At 42.2% G+C, this 27521-nt stretch overlaps 1 protein-coding gene across 1 annotated transcript in view; it reads left to right on the top strand.

Annotated features, from left to right (window-relative positions):
• Positions 1 to 27521, top strand: part of RPN2 (ribophorin II) — a 55151-nt gene that overhangs the window by 24571 nt on the left and 3059 nt on the right. Inside the window, exons 7-16 of the mRNA XM_058562740.1 lie at positions 689 to 865; positions 2857 to 2975; positions 4275 to 4380; positions 14620 to 14711; positions 16416 to 16530; positions 18883 to 19077; positions 20331 to 20417; positions 22426 to 22521; positions 24171 to 24246; positions 25791 to 25920. Of these exons, the coding sequence (XP_058418723.1) occupies positions 689 to 865; positions 2857 to 2975; positions 4275 to 4380; positions 14620 to 14711; positions 16416 to 16530; positions 18883 to 19077; positions 20331 to 20417; positions 22426 to 22521; positions 24171 to 24246; positions 25791 to 25920 (1193 nt within the window). The remainder of the gene's footprint in view (positions 1 to 688; positions 866 to 2856; positions 2976 to 4274; positions 4381 to 14619; positions 14712 to 16415; positions 16531 to 18882; positions 19078 to 20330; positions 20418 to 22425; positions 22522 to 24170; positions 24247 to 25790; positions 25921 to 27521) is intronic.

Below are 27521 nucleotides of genomic sequence, written 5' to 3'. Positions count from 1 at the left end.
TTTGGCTATAAAGTTTGGTCTTGTAAACACAAACTTAGCCCTAATGTACTGCTTTGAGGTGGGTTGGGAGGGAAGGTAGCTTAGCTGGGAGGGTGAGGGGAATCAGGCAAGAACATATTTTATCGTGGAGGGACTTTGGAGACAAACCAGACCTACATGTGAATTTTGATCTTGCCTTTTTTTTTTTCTGTTATAACTTGAGAAGTTAACCTTCTTTAGCTTCAGTTTCCTCTTTTGGAAAACATTGATAATATCAGACTTTTTAGGGTTTTTGTCAAGATTTGAGTTAATGCATGTAAAGCACCTGTCACAGGGCTTGGCACGTAGAGGTATTGAACAGATGGTTGCTGTTACATGTATTTTATAACATACTTTCATATCTCAGTAGTTATCTAGAAGGACCTTGCATTTGTATAGTAAGCATTCAATAAATGGTTGACAAATAAATGCATGAATTTCAGTTTGTACTAGAAGACGGAAAAAAACAACTAATTCCATGTTTTAAGCTTAAATGCAGAATATTTGCACCCCGCCCCCCCCACCTATTTGTATTAATGGCTAAAAGAGCTTCCATGTGAACACCTCGTAAACAGATAAGGAATGACTTGAACCAGTTGGGGGCGGAGGAGTGGCTCTCCCACCTTCCTGCCAGAGGGAGATCTTGAGCCGTATTTCCCTTTTCTTTCAGGATCAGGTCATCCAGCTAATGAATGCGATCTTCAGCAAGAAGAACTTTGAATCTCTCTCAGAAGCCTTCAGTGTGGCCTCTGCTGCCGCTGCACTCTCCCAGAACCGCTACCACGTGCCGGTTGTGGTTGTGCCCGAGGGCACTCTTTCTGACACTCACGAACAGGCTATCCTGCGGGTATGACTTCCATGCCCAAAATGTGCCACTCTGCCATTTCCAGTGTGAGGCTTTCAGAAACCTAAAGACTGGTACACAGCCAATTGTAATCCCCATGAGGACATATCCATCAAATGTGGAGCAAGGCTCATTTTCCTTAGCCTGGAAATGGGGACATGACCACTGCAAACTAGTTACAGAACCCTTCAAATCTATGGAAAAAAGCTAGAGGAGGGCTGGCCTGGTGGTGTAGTGGTTAAGTTCGCACGCTCTGCTTTGGCGGCCAGGGCTTTACAGGTTCAGATCCCAGGTGCGGACAGATGTACCGCTTGTCAAGCCATGCTGTGATGGTGTCTCATATAAAGTAGAGGAAGATGGGCACGGATGTTAGCCCAGGGCCAGTCTTCCTCAGGAAAAAGAGGAAGATTGGCAACAGATATTGGCTCAGGGCTAATCTTCCTCACCAAAAAATTAAATAAATAAATAAATAAAAGCTAGAGGATTTTAAATAGTAAGGCTTTCAATAAATTAAGGGTAAGAAACGTGCATTTCTGAGTTCGTAACTCGAGATGTATAGAGAAGTCTTGCTTCTATAATGCATTTTCCAGTACCAAAACTTTCCAAATACATTTTTTAAGATAGGTTTTTAAATTCCCAAGTCGTTCTGGTGCTTATAGTTGTTAAAATAACTATCAGATCTCTTCCTCCCTGGTGCTGGCAGTGTATCTTTGTGCCTCTTCATAGCATAGTCCTTCCTCTCACTCAGCGGTAAGCCTAGACTTCTCTTTTGTGTTAACTCGTTGAACAGAGCAAATGCACAAATCTCGAATATGTAGAGTTCTCATCTCAAATGAGGCATTTGTTATTGTTTGGAAACGGGTGATAAGCGAACGTCTTCATAAGAAAATAATCATTTATGTCTAAACGTTGGGGTCCCACCAGTTCTTTTGCTTTGGAGGCCCTGCAGATACTCTCCTAAGGAAGTGCCCTGTACTTCAGACTTGCCTCTCTTCTCCCTACTTACAACTCATATCCCCTCTGCCAAGAGTGGGGTCAGAAATAACCCGATTAACATAGTTCACCATGAGGCAGGGGAGGCTAAGAGAGCAAAGGAGAACAAATATTGGCTTTGAAGCTAGATAAGCTGGGGTTTGTGTCCTAGACAAACCACTTAACTGGCCACGTGGTCTTTGACAGTCTCTTAACCTCTTGTGGCCTCAGTTTCTTCATCTGTAAAGTAGAGATTATGCTGTCTATCTCAGACAGTTGATGGGAAGATATATGTAAAGGGCCTAGCCTAGTATCTGGCAAATAGTTGACTTTTGGCAAATGATAATTATTAATGTTATCCATATTTCTTCAGTTTTCCCATTGCCCATACCTTCCTAAAGTATTATTCTTGCTAATAATTTTTTTTTTTTAAAGATTTTATTTATTTATTTTTTCCCCCCAAAGCCCCAGTAGATAGTTGTGTGTCACAGCTGCACATCCTTCTAGTTGCTGCATGTGGGATGCGGCCTCAGCATGGCCAGAGAAGCAGCGCGTCGGTGCGAGCCCGGGATCCGAACCCGGGTCGCCAGCAGCGGAGCGCACTCACTTAACCACTAAGCCACGGGGCCGGCCCGCTAATAATTTTTTTTAAAGATACTTTAGTAAAGTGGATAAAACAGAGGATCAGAAAGAAGGAAACATAACAGCTTGTGTGATCTGGGGCCAGTCATTTTCTTTCCCTGGGCTCTAGTTTCCTTATCTGAAAAATGAGATCACTGGGCAAGATCATCTTTAAGATCCTCCCACCTCTAGCATTCTGTAATCTATCCCATTCCCAATCTGATTGTGTTTTCCTCTGTTTGATCTCTGATAGACAGTAGGCCAAAGGTCAGTGAAGATTTCCTGAACTGAGGTGTTTCTTCCCCTGCAGAGCTAGCTCCTTATGGATAAAGCACCCCAGAAAAAAATTCTGGACTCCCTCAGCCTTTGTTCCTATAGATAACTTTTAAATTTATTTCCAGTTGCAGGTCACCAATGTCCTGTCCCAGCCTCTGACTCAGGCCACTGTTAAACTAGAACATGCTAAATCTGTTGCCTCCAGAGCCACTGTTCTCCAGAAGACGTCTTTCACCCCTGTAGGGTAAGTCGTGAGCATACTTTTGCAGGGTGCCAACTTGTTTTGGAAAATTAACCTACAGCCAGTATAACTCAGATTAAGGTGGATATTACCAAAATCATAAAGCCAAATTTATCTAAACTTTGGTTAGGTAAAATCCTAACCATCCTATCAAAATCCTATAGTTATGTAAGAAAAGGATTTTTAAAACTAAAAGAATTTTGTTTTAGTTTTATTCTTTCCTGCCCTATTTCCAGTTGTCTCTGTCTTGCCATTGTATAAGTAGCCAGTTTTAAATTTAGTATTTATTGTTTTTTTCTGATGTATGAGTGATAACGTGTTTATTGTAGGGAAAATATAGAAAAGCAGGAAAAAGAAAATATAAATTACCCATAATTCTACCACCCAGATATACCTCCTGTTAACATTTTGCTATCTTTTGTTGTCTGTCTTTTTTCTATGCATATGAATGTATTTTTAAAATTAAATTAGGATTATGCTTTATCTATAACAATGTGTCATGAACATTTCCCCCATAGGATTAAATATTCTTCTACAGTCTTATTTTTAATGGCTGTGTATTGTTATGTAAATTTTTTAAAAATTAAGGGTCAATTTTTATATGAAAGTTTGTTAAGTGTTAGATTAGAAAGTTAATGAGATCAGGAACTGAGTTTTAGAGAGAAAATGCATTTTTTAGTCATAAAGATACACAGGCAATACATGAAATTACAAAGCAAAATCATTTTTAGGAATCAGTAGAATGGTAAGAGATAGTGGAGATTTTGCTATGTAGTTAGAGTTAAGAATTCTCTACCTTTTTTCCCCTTTTAAAATAAAAATTATTAATATTTTATAGAAGTAAGATATTTCCTTTTTAGGAAATTCACAAAACACAGAAAAGTAGAAATAATACCAAAAATTCCCTACAGTTCTACTACCCTCCCCAACCTCTTTGAACATTTCTACTTTTTTTTTTTTTCCCCCTACATAACTGGGATCATACTGTCGACTTACCTGTTTCCCATTTAATTGTGGAAGGTTACCTGAGGGAGGTGGGATTTTAGGAGCTGAGGGGGGGAAACAAAGGAAAAGAAGACTTTGGAGACTTGAAAAAGGAGGTCATTTGAGATGGTTTTGAAGTTTTCCCCACGTTATAGTCTGTGACTGAGCAGGAGGTTGCCCAGGTGGGATGGGAAGTCAGAAGGTGGAGAAGTGGTGTGGCCCTGGGCTGTCCCGGGAGTGCCTCACTCTGTAGCCCTCTTGTTATCTTCCTGACTTTCCTATGTGAGTTCTTGCTAACTCTGCTGTCGTTCTTAACAGGGATGTTTTTGAACTAAACTTCAAGAATGTCAAGTTTGCCAGTGGTTATTATGACTTCTCTGTCAAAGTTGAAGGTGACAACCGTTATATTGCAAATACTGTAGAGGTAAGTGCTTTTCTTGTCATCCCCATTGCCGTGTTAATATCCAAGGAAATGATCACATAAGCACATGGCATTAATCGTCTGGTATATTGACTTCACTTTACCATTGAGTTAATATGAATATGTTAAGAGAGGGATAGGTTTCAACTATGCTGTTTGACAGACTTAGCCAAGAACTTGATCATAGCAAGTTCTCTTTTATTTGTAAATTATTTATTTTCTATTATAATTTAGCATTACTATCTTACATAAAATTTGGAAATAGAAAAAATAAAAATCACTCATAATTCCACTGAGGCATAAATATTCTTAAAATGTTTTGTGGGATAAGCTTTGATAGATTTAGAAAAGTGCTTGATGCTAATTAGGTGACGAAAAGCATCAAGTGACATGTGGCACTGTAGTGAGGCTATCTGGGTAAAGTATGAAAGAAAACCAGTAATCTTTCATAATGAACTGTGTTTCAGATGCATAGCTGACTCTAGTTGTGTTGAAGATCCAAGTGGGGTTTTTTTACTGAGGAAGGTTCACCCTGAGCTAACATCTGTGCTAGTCTTTCTCTATGTTGTGTGTGGGTCGCTGCCACAGCATGGCTGCCAGTGAGCGGTGTAGGTCCACGCCCAGGAACCAAATCCAGGCTCCCGAAGCAGAGCTTGCCAAACTTAAACACTAGGCCACAGGCCGGCCCCCGCAAGTGGTTTTAAGGATGGAAAGCTATGCCTCATTTTTCTGATGCTTTGTGGAAATGAGGTATTTCACGTTGGTGGTTTTCCCACCTAATTGAAGTTTACCCTTCAGGCACTGTGGCTTTCATTTTAACCTTTTTGGATAGAGGTTTATTTAAGATGAAATACACATTTTCCTACTTTGTTAAGCTATGGAATATGGTTTAACCTTTGCTTATTCTGAATTAGGATCATCAGTGTGAACTCTGTATTAAATGCCTGTGACGTGAGAGCACGGTCCTGTGTGCTTTTTCTTACATTATTTTATTCTTACAACAACCCTAAGAGATGGGTGGAGTCATCTTCATTTCATAGATGAGGCTCAAAGGGGTAGAGTGACTTGTCCAAGGTCATGCAGCCTGTGCTTGGGTGGATGCCCTGCACAAGACCAGTTTAGTTAGCGCCCTGGTGAATGTAGAGCCAGCCTGGAGGCCGTGGAGCTATGTGCAGCTCCAGCAGCTGGCCCTTTATGATATCACTTTCTCCTTTCAGCCGTCACTTCTCTGCCACTGTGTCTTTGCTGCCTCTACTTGACTACCTTGTTGTGTATTCTGTTGGGTCAGGGGAACTTGAAGTGGTACTGTGCTTTCCTTGAATAAATATATGCTATTTGTGACAACTATTTTCGTCACTATTCTAATGTCATTTTCCACTCACTTTTCTTTTTTTAATTATCCATTTTGAAATAATTTCAATCTTAGTTGCAAAAATAGTATGAAGAATTCTTATATACCCTTTACCCAGCTTCCCCAAATGTTAACATTTTATATAACTGTAATATAATTATCAATACAAGGAAATTAACTGATACAATACTATTAATTAATCTATAGACTTTAATTCAAATTCCACCAGTTATCCTATTAATGTCCCTTTTCTGATCCAAGATTCAACCTAGGATCACATATCCCTATAGTTGTCATGTCCCTTTAGCCTCCTCAATTTAGGATAGTTTGTCCTGCGTGACTTGGACACTTTTGAAGAGTACTGGCCAGTTGCTTTGTAGAATGCCCTTCTTTTTGGGTTTGTGTGATGTTTCCTCATAATTAAATTCAAGTCATGCATTTTTTGCAAGAATATTCCAGAAGTGATGCTCTGCCCTTCTTAGTGCATCCTCTTAGGAAGTATGATGTGGATATGTCTCATTGCTGGTGATGTTAACCTTGATCACTTGGTTGAGGTGGTGTCTGTTAGGTTTCTCCACTGTAAAGTTGCTGTTTTTCTGCTTGTAAGTAAGTGGTGGAATGATACTTTGATACTCTGCAAGTATCCCGATGATTTTACTTGCAAAAGTTATTAACGTGGTGTTTGCCAAAAGGTGATTTTCTCTTTCTTTCATTTCTTGTACGTTTATTAGTTGGAATTCTGCTGTAAGAAAAAGCTGTCCCTTCCTTCTTCCCCCTCCCATTTATTTATTTATTCAATTATATATAACACTTTGCACTCATGGATATTTATTTTATTCTATAGGTTATGATCATTTATTTTGTTGCTCATATTGTCCCAGATTTGGCCTTTGGAGAGCTCCTCACATTGGCTCCTGTGACACTCACTCTCTTTTAATGAAAGGACAAGACGGCTAGAAAGTTTGACCTTTTCAAAAGTGGGACATTACTTAACATAGGTAGATTAAACACTTATATTTAAAGTTTGGCAGAAAGGAAGATATTTTCTGGAACTCTAGTCTCTCTGCATTTTCTCTACCTCATGTTTGACCTTTTTGGGCATGAGACATCTGATCCTAGTTGATTCACTAACACAAAATTTGGACAGAAACTATGTACCTTGAACCTTTAAAATCTAGATGCTTTCAATTTTAGTTTCCTTCATTAAGGGGATTTATTTGCAACTGAACACATTAAAAGGCAAACTTTTTTTTTTTTTGCCTGAAACCTCTTCTTTCTGCCTTTCCAATCTTGATAACAACGTATTCAGTTTAAGTGCCACATCCATACGTCCCAGTCCTTCTTAACCTCTTCCTTTCTTTCCACTTCTGACTTCTGTTCAGTCAGGAATTCCTGTTCATTCCACTTTGGAATGTCTTTTGCACGAGCCCTTGGTTCTTCAGCCCCAGTGTTCCTACTCTGTGAGAGCCCTGTGTTCTTGATCTAGACTGATAAGGTCGTTTCTAACTAGTTTCATCGTCTTTAATCTCTGCCCCTTCCGTTTAATTATTCATAAGTGCCACTAGAATGATAAAATCGCATTGTTCCTCTGGTTAAACATCTCTTTGTTTCCCTGTTGCCTGTGAGTGAGGTATAGACTCCTCAGCATGGCTTAGAAGGTCCACAGGCACATGCACAGGCTTCAGTGCGGGTGCATCCTCGTCCTTCAGCTCCAGCTGCTCTTGATGCACACTGGTCCTCAAATATACTTTACATGCACACGCCTTTGGACTTCTACTCTTGTTTCTTCCACGGGGAATGCTCTTCCCCTCCCTTGCTCATATGCTGAAATACTCATCCTGTAAGATCTAGTTCAAATGTTGCTCCTTCGTCTGTGCTCCCGTAGTACTTTATTTTATTTTTTAGTATGGACTATTTCAATATACAGAAAAGAAGAGAGAGTAATACAATGAATCCTCATGTATCCACTCATCTCCTTCAGACCTTAATATTTTGCTATATTTGCTCCTTTTTGGGGGGAGGTAAGAAATAAAACCATATAGATTGAATTTAAGCTGCCTGTGTATTTCTCAAGTACTTGTTCTTCCCTCTTTCCCTAGATTTGGGGTTTATTGTTCCAATGCCAGTTTTTATATTTCTGCTACACATATTGTATTTTTAAACAATATATTGCATTGATTTGCATCTTCTCAAATTTTACACATTGTACTGTATGTATCCTTTTGCTTGTTTTTACTCAATATTAATTTTATGACACTTATCCATATTTATGCACATAGCTCAAGTTCTACATGCATAAATATGGCTAAGTGTCATAAAATTAATTGTCTTTCTTTTATGAATGGATCAGATCTTATCAATTCATTTTCCTGTTGCTGGACATTTAGATTTTCACTATTACAAACAATGCTGCTTAGTACATGTTTCCTTATGCACATTTTGTTTGTTTATCTAGAGTGAAGTTGTGGGATCATAGGGTGTGCTCATCTTCCAGCTTTATTACGTATTGCCAAATTGCTCTTTTCTTCACATTCTTACCAATATTTGGTACTATGAGTTTTTGATAATCTGATGGATATGAAATGGTATCTTTTTGTTTTAATGTTTTTCCTTGGTTACTAGTGAGACTGAGCATCTTTTCTTCTGTTTATTGGCCTTTTAGATTTCCTTTTCTGTGAATTGTCGTATATCTTTTGTCTGTTTTTCTTTTGGTTTGTTAGTGTTTTTATTATTGAGTTTTAGAAGCTTATTATATTCTGGATACTAATCCTTAGTTATAAGCACCAGATATCTTCTCCCTATGTTGCTTTATGGCATCTTTTGATGCACAGAAGTTAATTTCAATGAAGCCTAATTTAAAAGTCTTTTTTCCTAGATTGTGCTTTTTGTGTCTTCTTTAAAATCCCAGGCTGCTCCAACGTCAAAAAGATATTCTCCAATATTTTCTTCTAACGGTTTTAAAGATTTTTTTTCTCTTTTTATTTAGGGCTTCAGTCTACTTAAAGTTTATTTTTGTTGCTACGGTAATTTTACACCGTGTCTATAATTGTTCTTATTGCACTATATTACCATCATTTGCTTATATGTATGTGTTGCTCTTTCATTGGGCTGGGAACCCCCTGTGGGCAGACACCAAATCTTAGTGTTTCAGTGCTTAGTTTCCATCTCAGACCACTTAGAAGAAGAAAAGGATGGAGTGATCTAAAGATGTTATCTCACATTTTGAGGACCTTAGAACTATGGTAATTCATCTTCCAGGAGTGAGCCTTTTACCCTATACAAAGTAGCTTGGCTTTTTTTTTTTTAAATAACAGGTGTATTGAGAGTATAATTCACATGCCATAAAATTTAGCCATTAAAAGTATACAATTCAGCATTTTTAGTATATTTACAGAGCTGTGCAACCATCACCACTATTTAATTCCAGAACATTTTTATCACTCCAAAAAGCAACCATGTCTATTAGTAGATACCCCATATTCTATAGGAATATAGCATTCTCCCAGTCCCGGCAATTAGTGATGAACTTTTTGTCTTTATGGTTTATTTATTTGGGACATTTCATATAAATGGAATCATAAATATGTAGCCTTTTGTGTCTGGCCTTTTTTACTTAGCATATTTTTAAGGTTCATTCGTGTTGTAGCATGTACCAGTACTTTATTCCTTTTTATGGCTAAATAATATTCCATTGTGTGGATATACCACATTTTGTTTGTCCAGTCATCAGTTGATGGACATTTCTACTTTTTAGCTATTATAAATAATGCTGCTATGAACATTCATGTACAAGTTTTTGTTTGAACACCTGTTTTCAATTCTTTTATGTAGGGATGGAATTGCTGGATCATATGATAACTCTATGTTTAACTTTTTGAGGAACTGACAAACTGTTTTTCAAAGAAGCTGTGCCATTTTACATTCCCACTAGCAATGTATGAGGGTTCCAATTTCTCTACATCCTTATCAACACTTGTTATTATCTGTCTTTTTCGTTCTGGCCATCCTAAGTGCATGTGGAGTGATATCTCATTATGATTTGGATTTGCATTTCCCTGATGGCTAATGATGTTGAGCATCATTAATGTGTATTTTTTCCTTATACTAGTACTATGCTGTCTTGATTACTGTAACAGCTTGGCTTTTTGTAACATCAAATCTGGTGTTTGTCCAAGTGTTTCTGTGGTTGTTAGAAAAATTATCTAAGTACATCTAAGTACAAAATAGCAGAAATGGCTAATAGCTGTTACTCATGCAACGACAATAAGCCCCTGTTGAGGCCATTGCTGTCCTTTTCCTTGCCGGTGATGGAAAATCTCTCTTCCTCTTCATTACGTTAGAGCTGTATGCGTGCATATGCGTGCGTGTCTGTGTAGGTGCGCGTGCCTGCTCTGACCTCTGTCACGTATGCAACGTTACTTAGTAATTTCAGTAATAGTCACACTTAGAGCCTCAGAGCAGGTCAGCAGGTCCTGTTTACTCTCCTGAGAGATGCTCAACATTGGTCAGAGTGCATTAACGGTGGTTTGGTGTGGAAGGCCTGTAATAGCACTCATTGACACTGGACGTGCTGTCAGGGGAAGCGTGGGTTTTAGAAGCTGTCTTGCCCCTAATGCACCATCATTTTTGACAGTAATGAGCTAAACAGGAGAGTTATTACTCTCAGCAGAAAGATTGCATTTCCTGGTGTTAAAACATTTTTTGAGATATTTGTGGCATGCAGCTCAGGCAAAGAAAGGACTAGCATGTTCACTGTAGAGCAGGCTTAGCTGCATTTCAAGTGGCTAAACCAGTCCCTTTCCTATTATAAAAACTGACCCTGCAGTGTTGGTTTGAAGGAAGAAGCGGCTAACCAGCAGGGATCCTACTGTGAACTCCTATAACAGGGCTTTGAAAAAAGTTACCATGATTTTTATTTCTCAGTTTGCTTTAAAAGAGTAGCATAAAAACGCTTTTCTTTTAAATGTTTCCAGAGACTCATTTGTAGTAAGATTTTAGGAGCAGAAGAACGTGTTTTAAATTGTTCCCTATTCAAGAACAGCCCTACAGTGTTTCTGTGCAACAAAGAAGCTGTAACTTAGGGGGCCTTTTAAAATTAGGGCTGAGAGCAAACCCGAAATGCCTGAGTTCACTGCAGTTTGTCCTTTGTCATTCCATGTGTCTGTATTGTCTGGGAGTGCTTATGATGGCTTTATAACAAACACACAGTGGAATCTTGATTAGCAGGCCTTAGTGACCATGTTATTGGTGAAAGTTTATAGTCAGGATTCTAAGGAAAAGCCCAAAAGCTGATGGCCTCCTTATCACTGTAATTAGGATACATTGAGGAGCCTTACAGAAGTCTTTAAACATCTGTTTATGTTTATCCATCTGCTGAAAAGGAGAGTGATTATTTTTTAAAGTCATAATTATTGGGTGGTACTTTTTAATACAAAAATGTTTATAAAGAAGAAAGTATATGGCACACAATCTCATTGCTCAGATAATTCCTGTTTTTTGAAAACGAGGAGTAAAATATGCATGTAGTTAAAAAAAATTCAAAGTACAAAAAGGTATATAATGAAATACAAGAGCCTTTTCTCATCCCTTCAATCCAGTCCCTCCTCAGAAGGAGCTATTATTAACTGTTAACTGTGTACGCTTTAAGAAAAAGAAGGATGCATAGAGCAAACGAGTGAATGGATATCCTTTCTTATTTACACAAAAGGGATTGTTCTATAAACAGTTGTATTCTTTGCTTTTATCACAAAGTAGAGGCTCCCAGCTTTCCCCTCGGGGGTCTATTCCGCTTGATGGCCTTCCCCCAACTCCCCTGCCATAATTCACCCAGTTGCCTAGACTCGATGACAGGCAGTGATGTTAAATATAATTCTGTCGATAGATAGCTGTGTATTCAAAAGAAGGAGGTAATATCTCCATATCTGTCTATAGACACCTGCCTTGTTTCTTTTTTAATTGCTCCGTAGTAATTTGTAGTGTACCTATACCATTATTTATTTAACTAGTCTCCTATTTATGGACATTTAGGTGGGATGATGATTTCAAGATCACATTTACAGATTAAATGAATGAGTCCTTAAGAGAATGAGTTCACAGAAGTGAAGAGGGGGGCTGGCCTGGTGGCGTAGCGGTTAAGTGCGCGCGCTCCACTTTGGTGGCCTGGGGTTCGTGGGTTCGGATCCTGAGCGTGCACCCACACACCTCTTCTCAAGCCATGCTGTGGCGACGTCTCGTATAAAATAGAGGAAGATGGGCACAGATGTTAGCCCAGGGCTAATCTTCCTCACACCCACAAAAAAGTGAAGAGGGAATTATCTGGTTAATGTTAATGAAGATTGCAGAGTAGTTAAATATGAAGACAGATTTTTTTAAAGCATGGGGTATTGCTAAACTCTTAGCTCTCCCCAAACTGGAGGGCTGCCTAAGCCCTCCTGCTATACGTTTCCCACTCCCCAACCGAGGGCTACCCCCAGGCGGGCTTGGATCACAGTTCCTTCTGTGCTTTTGTAGCACTTGGTACATCCCTCCATTAAAGCAGTAGCCTGGTCTCTTATAGTTTAGCTTTGCGTATATACTTCCCTTGAGGAGAGGAGGTGCATCTTGCCATTTCTGTATCTCTCTAGGTGTTCCAGATGCTCTAGGGGGTTGTAGGGAAAGGGGTCTCAGTAGGGTGTTTTGCTAAAAGTCAGTAGCCTTAATCAGAGCTCTTTGGCTACTTCTTTGCTTGAGCCTTCCTCAAGGCTAGTTTTTCTTCAAATAGAAGTGGCGTCAGGGCTTCGCTGGGTTGAGCTTTATATAGCAAAGCTTGCTCTGTTTCCGAGCCCCAGGTGAGTTGTGAAGCTGTTTACTTAGCAGAGAGCCCAAAGAACCAAAGTGGAGGCTCCCAGCTCTCTCCTGGGGGTTTACTCAACTTGAAGCCCGTCTCTTCCCCTACCCCCCTGCCGTAATTCACCCAGTTGCCTAGACTCAGTGACAAGCAATGATGCTAAATATAATTCTGCCAATAGGTGGCTGTGTATTCAAAAGTAGGAGGTAATGATATTCTTACAGCCTCTGGTAATAAATCTTTTCCATTGAGTTTTTTTTTTTTTTTTAAGCAAAATAGAACACCCCTATTCAACCTGATAATTGAGGCTGTTGTCACAAAATAGTTATTATGGAGGCAGGAGAGAAGGCCGCTAAGAAGAATTACTTGATAGCTATCTTTATCCTTTTTTAATTTTTCTTCTTTGCCTTTGATTTGAGGCTATCACACCTTGGTAATGCATTTTAGAAAAATGCTGCAGCTATCCTTCAATTATTTGCCCAGCCCTCTATATTCTTTGATCCTGACTTAGACTATATACCAGTGGATTTGGCAAGGATTTCCTTAAGCATTACATTCAAGCTTATCAAATATTTGCAAGTCTCATCGATATGTTTGCACATAGAAAGTGCCTTGATTTGCACATTCAAACTTAGATTTTAAATCACAACTTGCCCATGAATAGACTTTTAGCATATTTTCTGTCTCTTCTCGAATTTTACATTTATTTTAATCTAATTTTAAAATTTTTATTTATTTATTTTTTTCCCCCAAAGCCCCAGTAGATAGTTGTATGTCATAGTTGCACAGCCTTCTAGTTGCTGTATGTGGGACGTGGCCTCAGCATGGCCGGACCAGCAGTGCGTCGGTGCGCGCCCGGGATCCGAACCCCGGCCGCCAGCAACGGAGCATGCGCATTTAACTGCTAAGCCATGGGGCCGGCCCCTATTTTAATCTAATTTTAAAAAATTTCTTGTTTACTGGCTTTGGCTAGCTCTTCTTTGTGGAAATATTTATAAGGAACGTATAGAATTCAAACGCTGTAAGAGTCAAGATGGACTGATTTGTGCTTATAACAAACTCCAAATCTCAGTGGCTTAAAACAACAAAAGTGTCTTTTTTGCCCACGCTGGGTATCTTTAGTGTGTCGACTGGAGGCTCTGCTTCATATTTTCCTTACTCCAGGCCCCAGGCTGAGGGAGCAAGCCTCTCTCTGCACGTTGTCTATGTCTGTGTCGGAGGAAGAGAGAATCACACGGTGGCTCTTAAAGCTTTCACTTGGAAGTGACACACTTCACTTCTGCTCACATTTTGTTGGCCAGAGCAAGTCACATGGCCACACGTGACTCTGGGGGTGGGCCGGGGAAGTACAGTTGTACCACATGCTTGGAAAGAGAACCAGAAGTACTTGGTGAACGGTATAGATGATGCTATAGCTTCTTAGGTCTTCATGGACAGATTATAGTACTGCTTGGCACAGAGTAACTGTCACTGGGAAGCTAGATAGCAGGGTGTGTAAGGACACGGGCTCCGATTCAGAATGCCTGAGCTCCAATACTGGCTCTGTCACTTACCAGCTCTCTAAACTTGAGCGAGTAGCTTCATCTCTCTTATCTTTAACTTCCTCATCTGAAATAGCACTACCTTACAGAGTGAGGATTAAACAAGATAGTCTTTATAAAGTCAGTGTCTTTCACATAATAAACACTCAATAAACATTAGCTGTCATTAGAATCGAGTACTTGTTGATTTAAATTATTTGAAGGTTACTGCTTAAGGATTTTTCCCCTTATTTGTTTTAAAGGACATGTAAAAAGTTCTACTTTTCTTTTCTTTTTTAATATATACCATCTAACCAAAGCCAAAGAAGGGAAGAAGGGATAAGAATCAAGGAGTTACTTTTAGGCCGCAGGATGGGAGAGGTGGAAATACTACGTGACTGGGTCAGTTTTACTAAAATCATTGAAGACTCCCATCCTCGGATTTTTTATCCCTTTACTCACCTTTAAGAGAAAAATTTGGGTATGCATGTTAATTCCTGGTGTACCCAGTTGACTTGGCGATTTTCTTCTATGTTTCACTCCAGCTCAGAGTCAAGATCTCCACTGAAGTTGGCATCACAAATGTCGATCTCTCCACTGTGGATAAGGACCAGAGCATTGCACCCAAAACCACCCGGTAGGTGGGACCGCCTCCTGGGCACAGGGGAGCCCCGGCTTGAGCTGAGAGGAGCAGCCTAGACACTGTGCCCTCTCGGTGTCATTTCCGTGTCAGCAGTGATCTAGCTTACACTCCAAATTAAAGAAGGTATAGTTCCGCTGGCACCGCGCCAGGTGTGCTGCTTGGCATCCATGCAGATTTGGGCGTTGTCTATACCAGTGGCCAGTCCCTGAGCAGACTGTTTATTACTAGTCCACAGTGAGATGAGGAGCTTACCTCAGAATATAAATCCGAGTCAGTCACCCATGTCACCAAGCACATTATCTAGTTCAGGTGACAATTTTTTTAAAATCAAGACTTGCTCAATGAAGGAAGCAGTGTGTTAATTTATATTCTGGTGTAATCTCTTTATCTTCACAGTTCTGAATTTGCTTTTGGTGGCCTCATGGCAACTCTCTTTGGCTCACAGTGGGTCTGAAATCAGTTGGAAGCCTCATAGGCCCTTAGAACTGAGATGGCAGATACCTAGCACTAGAGTTACGATCCCCTTTCTCAAGTCCATGGAAGGCATCACTATCAGTCACAGTATTTGTTCCTGCTGAACATAGAATCTTTTTTTACACAGCCTTCTAGGTAACCATTAGCAATTGATCAGAGTTGGGCCAGGACACTGTATGAAGCTCATTTGTCAGCCTTCTCCCAGGGCCTTATTTTTGGAGGGGCTCATCTGGATCTCTGGGTATAGTTCAGACCCCAACTTTACTCAGCTGGGATGGCTATAGATGCCAGAGAAAGCGGAGGAACCCTCAAGGCCATTTTGAAGACAGGATGTTAGCCAGAGCCGAGAAGCCAAGCATTCACTCCTTTTAAGTCGTGTGCAAGGGCTGGGCTTTCTGCCTCTTGCTTGGGTATTTTCATAGTGACATTGGAGATGGGAGCACTGTTGAGGATCCACTGAAATAATGTCGGTGAGAGTGCTTGGCAAAATTTAATGCTCTATATAGATGAAGAGTTGGTATTACTCGTAAGTAAATATAAAGCCATAGGATAAAATATGGCCAGGTTTGAGCTCTGTCACCATTTGGCTTGTTTTATCCCCTGGCCATCTTAATCAAAAATCCCAGGAGATAGCTGTGAAAAGAACAGTTTTCTCATTAATGCTGCCTTTGAGAAAATGACTTTTTAAAACCCAATTTCAGGCAGAAAAACAAATTGAAACAGTGCCTAGGAAAAAATACAGCATTAAAAAAAGAAAAAGCTATAAGTACCTTTCTTTCCTTTGCATCTCCTACCCCCTTGTCTCTCGACCTTGCTCACATATGCTGCTGCCATCAGTCCTGTGATTATTTCTGCTTGCGCTTCTGCCACCCCAGCTCTTCAGTCCACCTGTGTGCCTGCATGGGGACATGTGAGCCCCACTGGTGCCTGACTCGGTTGAGTTGACATCCTTAGGTCCTTGAAGTGAAAGCCTGGAGCATCTGCACATAGCATTTTCCCCAGATCCTGATGCAAGTTTATTCTGTGCTTTTCTCAGTCCTGGCTTTATCTGTCCAGTTCACCCTCAGGCCGCAGACAATTCTCCACTTCTGTCTTTCCACAACAGAAAAGTGTTACAATGGGAGAGGGAGGATTGGGCAATGAAGTGAAGTTTGTATTCTTTACTCTGTTCTCGAGATTATGCAGATCCTCTCTGGAGACTTACTGTATAAACGTCTCTTTCAGGGTGACCTACCCAGCCAAAGCCAAGGGCACGTTCATCGCTGACAGCCACCAGAACTTTGCTTTGTTCTTCCAGCTGGTAGATGTGAACACTGGTGCTGAACTCACTCCTCACCAGGTCAGGAAAAAGCCCAGACAGTTCTCTTGGCCTGAGACATTAATGTACACTCGAGTTCTTGGTGCGCTGTGTAACACTGGCTACAGGAAGGCTCCAAACTCCTGCTTTCGTATCTTCACTCAGAACCCTGACAGGCCATGAGGTTCTCCCACATGGCACTTTACCCTCCTTGTACTGCTTGTAACCCTGAACATGGCATACACTCTTTTTAAAAGATTAGCTGGTTTTGAGACGATATATTTAAGGCAGATTAGCACTTAATTGAGGCTTTTTTCTTTCTGACCAAAAAAACATATATTGAAATAATTTTGAAAAAAGGAAAACCTAGGCAGTGGGCCCAAAGCCTGTTTTTGTTTTTGCCAAAGTAGATTTTCTATTTGTGGGAATCTGAAGAATAGCCCATTTTAACTTGTGCCTACTTTGTATTGTGAAAGCAATGGGCTTCATTTTTGTTTTCCGTATATAAAATAATGATAATTATTATTTAAAAGATTTTCAAACCATACTCTTTCCCCAGAGAAGCTAATATGGCCCCTTGTCCTCTCAGATACCTCCTCCCCCTCCTCTGTCATCCCCCTTGGTTGAGAATAACTGCTCACAGCCCTGCCCCAGCCATCATTGTATTGTAAAGGGAAATTCAGATAAATACTTGGAATGCTGAAAGATAGGAAAGAATGTGGGCTCTAGTGGCATTGGTTAGGTCCTTTGTAGCGATACTTGAGCAAGAGCTAGCAGACTTGTGTCTGTGCCAAGAGGCAGCTTCAGAGCAGACCGCTGAGGTGAGTGGATTTATGGGGAAGCCTTTTGCTTTCTGTGTCTTGTAGCTGCAACTGCTGCACTTGTGCCCGGGCCCCAGAGCGCTGCCCCTAGGACCACCGCCCCCAGGACTGCTGTCCTGGCACTTCTCTGCTCCTCTCTCCCCTCCTCCCGCAAGCTCCAGGGAGCTTGGTCAGGGCACTTAGCCATGGCTAACTGATCTTTAAGCACTTCACACTCTTAACGTTTCCCAGCTCCTTCTCAGAATGACATTTGCCAACCAGTCAGCACAAGGGAAGACAGAATATGAAAAGAAGAAATTACAAGACTGCATTGGTGGGATTGGGGTTAGGGCAGGGAGAGTTAGTGAGGAAATGTAACTTTAACTGAAACGTTGTCTCATCCAAAATTCTGTTTTGGAAACCATGGCCTAGAGACCTCCCAGGTAGAGATGGCGTTTTGCAGATGAGTCTGGCTGCTGCCTGCACTTGGCTGTGACAGGAGAAAGATTGGGCATCTGGGCTCCTAAAGCCCGTTCTTGGCCAAGACTGCTGTGGTCAGGATGCTTCACATCCCTGGGCTCTTTTCCCTGAATAACTTGGATAGTTGTTCTTTGTTGCCCAGGTGTAAAGTAACAAATGAGATGTATGTTTTTTCTGTGGAGCCAGCGCTAGCTGTGTTAAGGATTAAATGTCAACTCATTTAATCTTCGTGCCTTATGATCTGTAAAATAGAACCAATCCACCTGCCTTGTTGAATTCTTTATTTTGAGACACTTGAAAGAAAAGCTGTGAGTGGATATTAAGTTTTGCTGCAGTTCTAATGTGCGGAAACCTTAGTTTCTTATGCCATTGGGGGGATAGGATGATTAGACTTGTACCATCATATTGATAATATCAACTACTGTTTGTTGGCTAGCTAGTATATACCAGGTCCTGTGCTAAATGCTTTGCGTACGTTATTGTGAATCTTCACACAGATACACCACGTGTAAAAGTTAATGTTTCTGTCTTAAAGATGAAGAAATCAAGGCCCAAGGAGGTTAAGTAACCTGCTCAGCTAATAAGAAGTGGAAGCAAATCTCTCTGTCTTCAGAGCCTGGGATCTCTCTGACACTAGGCTTCTCTGCTCGATTAGAACTCTGCCTTGCTGTCAATCCCCACGCCTCCTCCACTAAACCGTCAGCTGTAGGCACTAGGAGATGGAAAACAGGCCTCTTACAGTTCCACCTCATTTCCCTTCTTTTCACCCCCTGGTGAAGAAGTTAATTGGGCAGCAAAGTGGCCGAAAGCCTGGCAGGAAGAAGAAATTGTAGCAACAGCAAAGGGCTTAAATCATCCACAAACTGGGCATTCAAGAATTGGCTGGACTCCTAAGTTATATTTCTTTTACTAGCGAAAAGTTATATCTTATCTCTGAGCTAGGAACCAGGGTGGGATGGCCACTCCCTCTGCGCTCCCTCCAGCAGATCAGGCAGATCCCAGAGCTCCCACTGTGACGAAGGAGCTCACAGTCTGTTGCCTCACTGATTTGACATGGGGCCCAGAGGGAGTTTTGAAATTATCAGATGAAAGGTTGTCTTATTGTTCCATCCAGACATTTGTCCGACTCCATAACCAGAAGACTGGCCAGGAAGTGGTGTTTGTTGCTGAGCCAGACAGCAAGAATGTGTACAAGTTTGAGCTGGATACCTCTGAGAGAAAGATCGAATTCGACTCTGCTTCCGGCACCTATACCCTCTACTTGATCATCGGAGATGCCACTTTGAAGAATCCAATCCTTTGGAATGTGGTATGTGCCTAAATGTACCTTGGCCTGGGCAAGAGTGGCTGTGCCACTGTCAGACACAGACAGCTCCTTTTCAGGGGCACGGGCTCTTTAGCCTGGCCCTTCTTGTGCCACCCACGGGGTGATAAATGTGCGTTGTGAGGTGAGGGGCTGTGTGCTGTCTCCATTAGTAGTCCTAGGGGCGTGCACATGGCCTGGCACATATGGGTGCTTAATAAATAGTGATCGAGTGAATGAATGAAGTATAAATTTGCCCTCATGGGTTCTAGTGAATTTCTATAAAAGTTATACTGGAAGGAGGTTTTTGTATTACAGCAAAGCACTGTGGGGGAAACATAGATGTAAGAGATAAAGGTCCTGGCCTTTGAGATATGGTATCGCCTCCCAGGGTAGGAGGGGGTGGGGTAAGATTTGAATTCCGATAACAGTTCAGGATGGTGTGGGACAGTGAGTTGTAGGATATGCAAAACGCTAATAAACTAATATCCAGCATTTGCATAGCGTGTTATAGTTTACAAAGTGCTTTTCACCTACGTGTCTCACTTTTGATTGGTGTGATGAGAGAAAACTTCTTGAAAGACATGGCCTTTGAGCTTGGAGTCGAGGAATTGCAAGGGTTTATCAGATTAGTGTCTTGGGGCTGTGGGATGATCGCTGGGGATGGCCTGCAGAAAAGCTCGAGGTGGTTTCAGTGAGCTGGGAGCGGGTCCATTTTGCTGGAGCACCTGAATCTGGTCAAGAGCGTAGGCGGTGAGGTTGGAAGGTGGCTGAGGCCAGATTGCAGGCCTTGGATGGTGGGTGGCTCCCTTTGCAAGACAAAGGGGCAGCTGCGTTTTCTTGTGTTGTATTCAAAGCTCCTTTTCTTCTCCTGGACTTTGGGCTGCTTTTGTACTTGTACGAGAGCGCATTTTTATTTTATTTTTTTTGTGACTAAATCACACTTCCCAGGGACACCGACTAGTTTCTGATTGCGTCTCTAACAGCCTGAGTACCAGCTGAGATTTTTGTATTAAGCAGCTCTGTGGGGCTCACCAGACCAGTAGAAAATTGGAACTCTTACATTTTCAACAAATACTTATTTTGTTCTTGCAATTTTTACTGCTTCAATTTGTCGACTAATGGATCAGGAGTGATTGGACTGCTTGGAGCTTTTCTCTGCTCTGGTCCTGGACATGCATTAGCGGATACTATCCTGCTGATGAGCTTCACCTTCTCCTCTATTCCTGTGCCTTTAAAGACTGCCCTTATCTGTTTAGGCTGATGTGGTCATCAAGTTCCCTGAAGAAGATGCTCCGTCGACTGTCCTGTCCAAGAACCTTTTTACTGCCAAACAGGAAATACAGGTATATCCCAAAGGGCTTCTCCACTGAACACGGAGGAGAAATGTGCGATGAGCACGATGAGAGAAGGCAGCCAACCCCCGGACTGTGGCTCTGGTCCCTTCTTTAACCTATTTATGTGATGTTTTGTAGTTTGGTCCTCGCCACCCTGTGAGTTAGGCAGGGATAATATCAGTCCCATCCTAGATCTGAAAAAACAGGTTCAAAGAGCCCAGTGACCACCTCCCAGAAAGCACATAGATGGAGAAAAAGTCAGAAGCTGAGTCTATTTTTCCTAAACATCCAAGAGGTTCCACCCTCAGGTCACTGCTGGACAGCTACAGCACAGACGGGTTGGCTGTCTTCCTCTCTGCTCCAGCGTAAATCAGGGCTGATGGCGCCTACAGGGGGAAAACTCGGGGTGGGAGAACAGGGTTTTCCTCCTCTAGGCAAGTCCCTCCTCTCTTCTGGGATTCACCTTCCTCGCACACAAATATTAGCAATCCCTCCCTAGCCCAGCCCACAGGACTGTTGGGAACATCAAAATAGGTAACGGATAAGGAAAGAAAGGCTTTGAAAAGTTTCTAAAGCGTTTTACAAAGTAAACACAATAATTGTTAAACAGTTGGGCACTGGTTAAGGAAACAGGTGGGTCCACTCTGGACTATTTTGCAGTCGTGAGAAATGATCATACTGTAGTAATGTGGAAACCTGTGAGTGAGCTAATGTTGAATTGTTCCAAGCAGACTCCTTACTCTCATTTCACTGTTTAAAAAGGGACACGCAGTCCAAGGGGTGGAGCAGTCGGAGTCTTTGTTTAAATCCTCCTAATGTGGATACACAGCATTGTTTAAGAACGTAAAATGCAGGTGAATAGTAGAAGGTGTAACCGTGGTGATGAAGGGTGCTGACTGATTTGTAGAGTGAGGTAGGTGGCAGCAGCTGCCACGGATAGTGTTAGAAATCCCCTGATGGCAGTGGCAGCAAAGAGGAGCTGAGGTGAAAATTTGGGAACAGGAGTCTCAGGTGGGGCTGCCTCATCATAGAGCTGGGTTGGCTGGACATCGGGAGGCAGGAAAGACAGCCACAAGTTTATACACCAGAAGAAACTCTAAAAAAAGTTAAATTTGCATGTGTTACAGCTTACAAAGCATAATCAAATGCCCTCTTTCATTTGATCCTTACAATATCCTTACAAGCCTAGTAGGATGGTCATTGTCCTCCCATCCCCAATTTTCCAACTAGAAACTGAGGCAAAGAGTGAAGCAACTTGACCCTGGTCACGGCCAATATATATCAGTTTGGGCCCAAATAGAGGTCTCTGGACTCCCGGTCCCTCACTGCCTCTGCTAGGTGTCACTATCTAGATGAGCCTCCCAAAGATCTTCATGTAGAATTTCTTAGCAGAAAAAACAAGTATCAGAGAATGTTGCCCAGCTTTCTGGTTCAGTTCTAGAAATCAGGCAGTGCAAGTAAGGGAGAAAGTTTATTTAGGGCTTCCTTAGAGCCATGGGCTAGAGGCAGGAAGGGTAAGTTGTGGCTGGAACCATCCATAGTGAGGCTCTGTTCATTTTTTCAAAAGAGAGCGAGGTTACCACCAGTTAGCCAACTTAAGTGGGGCAGCAACATCTGATAGTGCCACCCTGGGAACCCAGAAGCATTATGAAATCCAGAGTCCTACCTCGGATGTGTCGCCCAAGCCATCCATATACTGGGCACCCTCTTTGATACTAGGCAAACGGCGCTTGATGGGTTGCATTCTTCAGCCTCTAAATGGCCGTGAGTTTTGGGAAGTAGACAGTTGGCCAAGCAGTGGGCTGGGACTGGTCTCCTTCCAAAGACCTCTGGGATCAGAAGCCAGCATTGAGAAGAGGCAGTGGGCCAAGTGGCTACTCATTGCCAGGAGGTTTTAGCCTCCGGGAGGCATTTCGTCTTCTTGATTGTCATTGGTGTTTTGGTCTCTGGTATACGTGACAGCCCCTGCTGGGAAGGGCACATTCTTAAATATCCTCGCTGTGTCTTCTTTTGGCAGCACCTGTTCCGCGAGCCTGAGAAGAGGCCTCCCACAGTGGTGTCCAATACATTCACTGCCCTGATCCTGTCACCCTTGCTCCTGCTCTTTGCTCTGGTGAGTGGCTGTAATTAGCGTGGGCCCTCTGTGTCTGGCGCCAGACTCAGCAGATGTAGCTGTTTCAAAGGAGGCTTTGTGCTCTGGCCTCAGCACACCTCCAAAGGGGTCTAGCAGCTGTGCTCTGAACCAGTGGTCAAAAAATTTTAGAATAACTAAAACTCCCCCCTTTGGGGGAGCAGCCGAATAAACTGCTCCACTAACAAGGGACATGAGAAAGTACCTAATAGGCATTAAAAATGATAAAAGTGCATGGACTGTGATGCTCCACAGGAGTGTTCAGATGAGGTCAAATGTGATAAAACCAAAGCCCAGTGCTGATGGCTATATAAAACCAGAGTACAGAGGCTGTGCCTTTCAGCACTGTTTGGAGCATAAAACTGGAAACAACCTAAAGTCCTCATAAAAGCCAGTGTTAAATAAATTATGGTACATCCATACAGTGGAATAATATACACCTTATTAAAAGAATGGATAGATTTATATGCTGATATGACAGGATTGTCAAGATGTCTTATTGAGTGAAGGTGGCAAGGGGTAGGATAGTATATTTAGTAGGATCCACTGTGTAAAAACCTTAAAAAGGCATTACCTGTTAGTGTTGGTCACCTCTAAAGAGAGAATCTTTTAGGGAGATAGATGAAGGGAAGTTTTACCTTTGTTTTACGAATTTTTTTTTCTTTCTAAAAATTATAAATATAGATGCGTATCCTTGAAAGCCAGAGAATTTTGAGAACTGTATGAAAAACTCATTAGATCTTACTTTTGGAAAGTTGCCTGTGTTCCTAATTCATTCATTGATTTTCATAAAAGAATTATTGGTCAATCTAAATCTGGAAGGCATGCCACAAGCTTTCAGAAACCAGACCTAGGGTATGGGCACCTGCTCTCGTTTTTTAGTGATCAGAGTTTCAAAAAGCACAGAGCCCGCAGGAGGAGCATGCATCCCACCAGCTGCCAGTGGGTTTATCTTACCAATACTTGGAGAAGTTAGCAGGGATGCCAGTTACTTCATCATAAATGCTGTTTCTGAACTTTTAGCTTCATGGTTCCACCTGTTTTAAAACAGAATACTGTGCTGTCATTAAAAATGATGTTCGGGCCCGGCCCCGTGGCTTAGCAGTTAAGTGCGCGCGCTCCGCTACTGGCGGCTCGGGTTTGGATCCCGGGCGCGCACCAATGCACCGCTTCTCCGGCCACGCTGAGGCTGCGTCCCACATACAGCAACTAGAAGGATGTGCAACTATGACATAACTATCTCCTGGGGCTTTGGGGGGGGAAAAAAAAAGGAGGAGGATTGGCAATAGATGTTAGCTCAGGACCAGTCTTCCTCAGCAAAAAGAGGAGGATTAGCATGGATATTAGCTCAGGGCTGATCTTCCTCACACACAAAAAAATGATGTTCAGGTTTGAGTTACCCAAGGCCAGTTGAGACCAGATGTTGGAATGCCTTTCTAAAGAAAAAAAGGAACAATTTTTCCTGAGGACTTACAGTAGGGTGGTTGTCACTTGGAAAAATTCCCTGTCCTTCAAGTATGCATGCACTTTTAAGCCCTTAGGGCTGTTTATTGGATTAGCGTTGACATAGCATGTGTTGCCTTCCTTTCAAGTTCTAATGTCTTTTTAATTTATTTCTCCCCATCGTTTAGTGGATCAGGATTGGTGCCAATGTCTCCAACTTCACTTTTGCTCCTAGCACGATTATCTTTCACCTGGGACATGCTGGTAAGCGCCCTAGGCTGCTAATTCCATTTAACCTCCTCTGACATTTAGTCTGCCCACACAAAAGCCCTGTTAAGTAGACCCACAACCTATTAACTCTAATGACTTAATAGCATAACATTTCCCTCTTCCTCCTGGCCTTTTAGGACACTTAATAGGATGACAAACCTGTTTGGTCCATCAGCTTAGAACAGCTGTCATTATATTGGGTTTCATTGTACTAGGCTGCTGTTGGCAGGCCATTTACCCTCATTTAATAGCCCTGTTCATTTCCAGAGATTACTCACTTATCGTATCTTTACATTGAGCCATCTTCCTGGATGAAGAGCATTAATGCAGTTTCCAAAGGTTATCTTTCCCCACCATATCAATCTTCACATTTACTGGCAGCTGTGTCTGGGCAGTAATAGAAAACAGTCCCTTCCACAGTCGGACATGTTGTCCTGCATTGTTCTTAGGACCTAAAGGTAACAAAACAGTAAATTCACAAATCGGTGAAGCGTTTCAGAGACTTTTGACACTATTGGATCAGGGGTGCCCTGTGTTTCGCTGAGACTTCAATATTCTTTTCTCATTTCTTTGACTCTGTCAGAAATCACCCTCTGTGTGTCCATAGTGTGTGGATTCTATAGGGGTCCACAGATGAATCCCTTGAAATTTTAGGCAAATGTGTGTCAGTATTTTTATGGGGAAAGAGAGTCCCTAACTTTGATCAGATTCTCACAGTGGTCTATGATCTCAAAAGTGGTTAAGAACCCTCGCTGTACTTCATCCGTCATCCTTCCGGGCAGAATTGACAGGATGACCTTTCTCTCCAGCCCAGTTACTGGATTTGAGTGATAGCCCTCCTGGGTCAGGCTGAGAACAAAACCTGAATATAAATTTGTTTAGAGCCATGACTTTTCTTGCCAGAGTGCTTTTTGTGCACATTCCCTCATTTGATTCTCATCAACCCTGATGAGGGTGACCAGGGCAGGAATTATGATCCCCATTTGGCAGGTGAGAGAATTTAGGCTCAGAGAAATTAAGTGGCTGGGAAGGGCGGAGCCTGGACCAGAACCCAGGCTCTCAATGCCCAGGCCTGAGCCCTTTTCACTAAATCTTCCTCCTCAGTCCTGCTTGCTTCCTTCCTAGTCACAGTGGCAAATTATTATTGAAAAATTTTTTCAATAAAAAGGAAATTATTCATTTATTTAGTCATGCATGACTAATTTGAAAAGTAAAGTGGAATCCCAAATATACATGACAGTAACTTTAAAAAAAAAAAAAAAAAAACCTACTTGAAGAAAACAGGTGAGCCAGAAGGTGGAACAAGATCGTTACAGTAGCTGAGGTCTAGTTTTTACCTCTAGATTTCTTGGTAGCCAAGGCTGAGAGGCAAGTATATTGAATTATCTATTTTCTGGCATTGGAAAAAGGAATAAAACAAGCTGATCTAGAAATACAGACCTTTTCAGGATCCAGCAGTTACTGTTCCTAACTGTCCTCTGCCCCAGGGCATTGTCAGTGTTTTCATGTAATCAGCTGTCATGACACCTGTCTTGTAGCTATGCTGGGGCTCATGTATGTCTACTGGACTCAGCTCAACATGTTCCAGACCCTGAAGTATCTAGCCATCTTGGGCAGTGTGACGTTTCTGGCTGGCAATCGGATGCTGGCCCAGCAGGCAATCAAGAGGTAATGCCGGGGGTGGGCCAGGGACCCAGAGTGGGATTAGAAATATTTTTGTCAGCTCTGCTCACCCAGCTCTTTGAACAACAGTATGTGGCAAATGATTCATATCCTTAGGGGCAAGTGTAACACCTTATCCAGCCTGATACAGAAGCCTTTTAAGTCAGAAAAGAGCCTTGGTGATCAGCTTTAAATGTATTAAAACCACAACAATTTATGCCCCAACACACCAGAATAAGAGAAGAAAATAATTGCTTTATGAAGATTAAAATGGATTAGAACATGTGGCAGAAGATTGTTGTTAATGTGCTGGGTGTTTAAAAATTTTCTTCTCTGCTGCCACAGAGAATCCTGTTCTGCCCTCCTCCCATGCCCCAGCGAGTTACTCCTCTATAACCCCTACAGGCTCCCGGAGCTTTTCCTCCTAAGTGTGAAGTCCATGCTCTTCCCCACAGAAGCTGCCTCAGGTTTTACAGAGGGCCCCAGCAGTGAGCACTGCTTAGTAGCCCATACCACGTCCCTGAGAACCAGACAACTTTAGGTTCACACAGATGGTCAGATCTCAACGCGATGGCAGCTTGCTGGCAGCTTGACTTTCGAACCTGAGATAGAGGCAAATTTAAATGTCACAGAGGTGTTTCTCATTGATTTGACTTTATTAGAACTTGGGTGATTTCAGCCGTGTAAAGGTCAGTAAGAAAAGGTCAGAATTGCTTTCATCTTTGGAAGTTAACATTTTCAGACGTGCCCTGCTTTCTCCCCTCCAGGACTTTTGCTGGAAGAATGTAACTCAGTAGTGTGCTCTCCCACGTGGCTGCCAATTACGTTGGTCAGATCAGAGAGAGGCTTTCTCAGAGACCATTAGTGGGCGGTAGAGCCACAGTCTCATCCCTGCCCAAGTCTCCATCGTGAGCTTTCTGAGTGGCTCACTGGACACCCGGCCCCGACATACTCCTTGACTTTCTGTCGTAATCTAGCTTCCACCAGAGCTTCCCTTGGCACCAGCAGTGGCAGCTGGTTCGTTTTTCTGTCCCTCCAGCAGCCTTAGCTTGGCGGCTATGCGTGGCATCTGAGAAAGAACCAGAGACTCAGCTATTTTTTCTAAGCCGAGCCCTGTTCCCTTGCAGCAGCCAGTCTGGGCCCCAGGGAGCCAAAAGGCTGTGCTCTGCTGAGTTCTGTCTTTTCTGGAAGTTGCCCACACAAGATGAACAAAATGAAGGGGAGATAGGGGTGGACACCATTTGATTTAGATCCTGCTCAGCAGGAGTTCCTAATCTGGAATCCTAAAATTGTCTGTCCTCGTGTCCCCCCCTCCCCCATCCTGTAAGGACAGTGAAAGCCCACTCTTCTGTTGCTGTCATTTTCAGTCCTAGAACAAACTCTGCCACTGGGAAAATCAGTGCCCTTAATGGAAGCTCTGGTTGGGTGTTTGCCATTTCTTTCCTCAGCTTATTTCTCTTCTTACTGTCCTTTCTTGATTCTCAAACCCTCTTTCCTTTGGCAGGATCGCTGCAGAGCAGAGCAGTAGATTGGCAAAATATAGGACACTACGGTAAAGATGAAGGGCGGACTCATCCCAGAAGCAGGGCCACTCTCCCATCTTGCCC

Source organism: Diceros bicornis, chromosome 19 (assembly GCF_020826845.1).
Source record: "Diceros bicornis minor isolate mBicDic1 chromosome 19, mDicBic1.mat.cur, whole genome shotgun sequence".
NCBI lineage: Eukaryota > Metazoa > Chordata > Mammalia > Perissodactyla > Rhinocerotidae > Diceros > Diceros bicornis.
The sequence above is the reverse complement of the archived record's forward strand: the minus strand, read 5'-3'. Positions and strand labels throughout refer to the sequence as shown.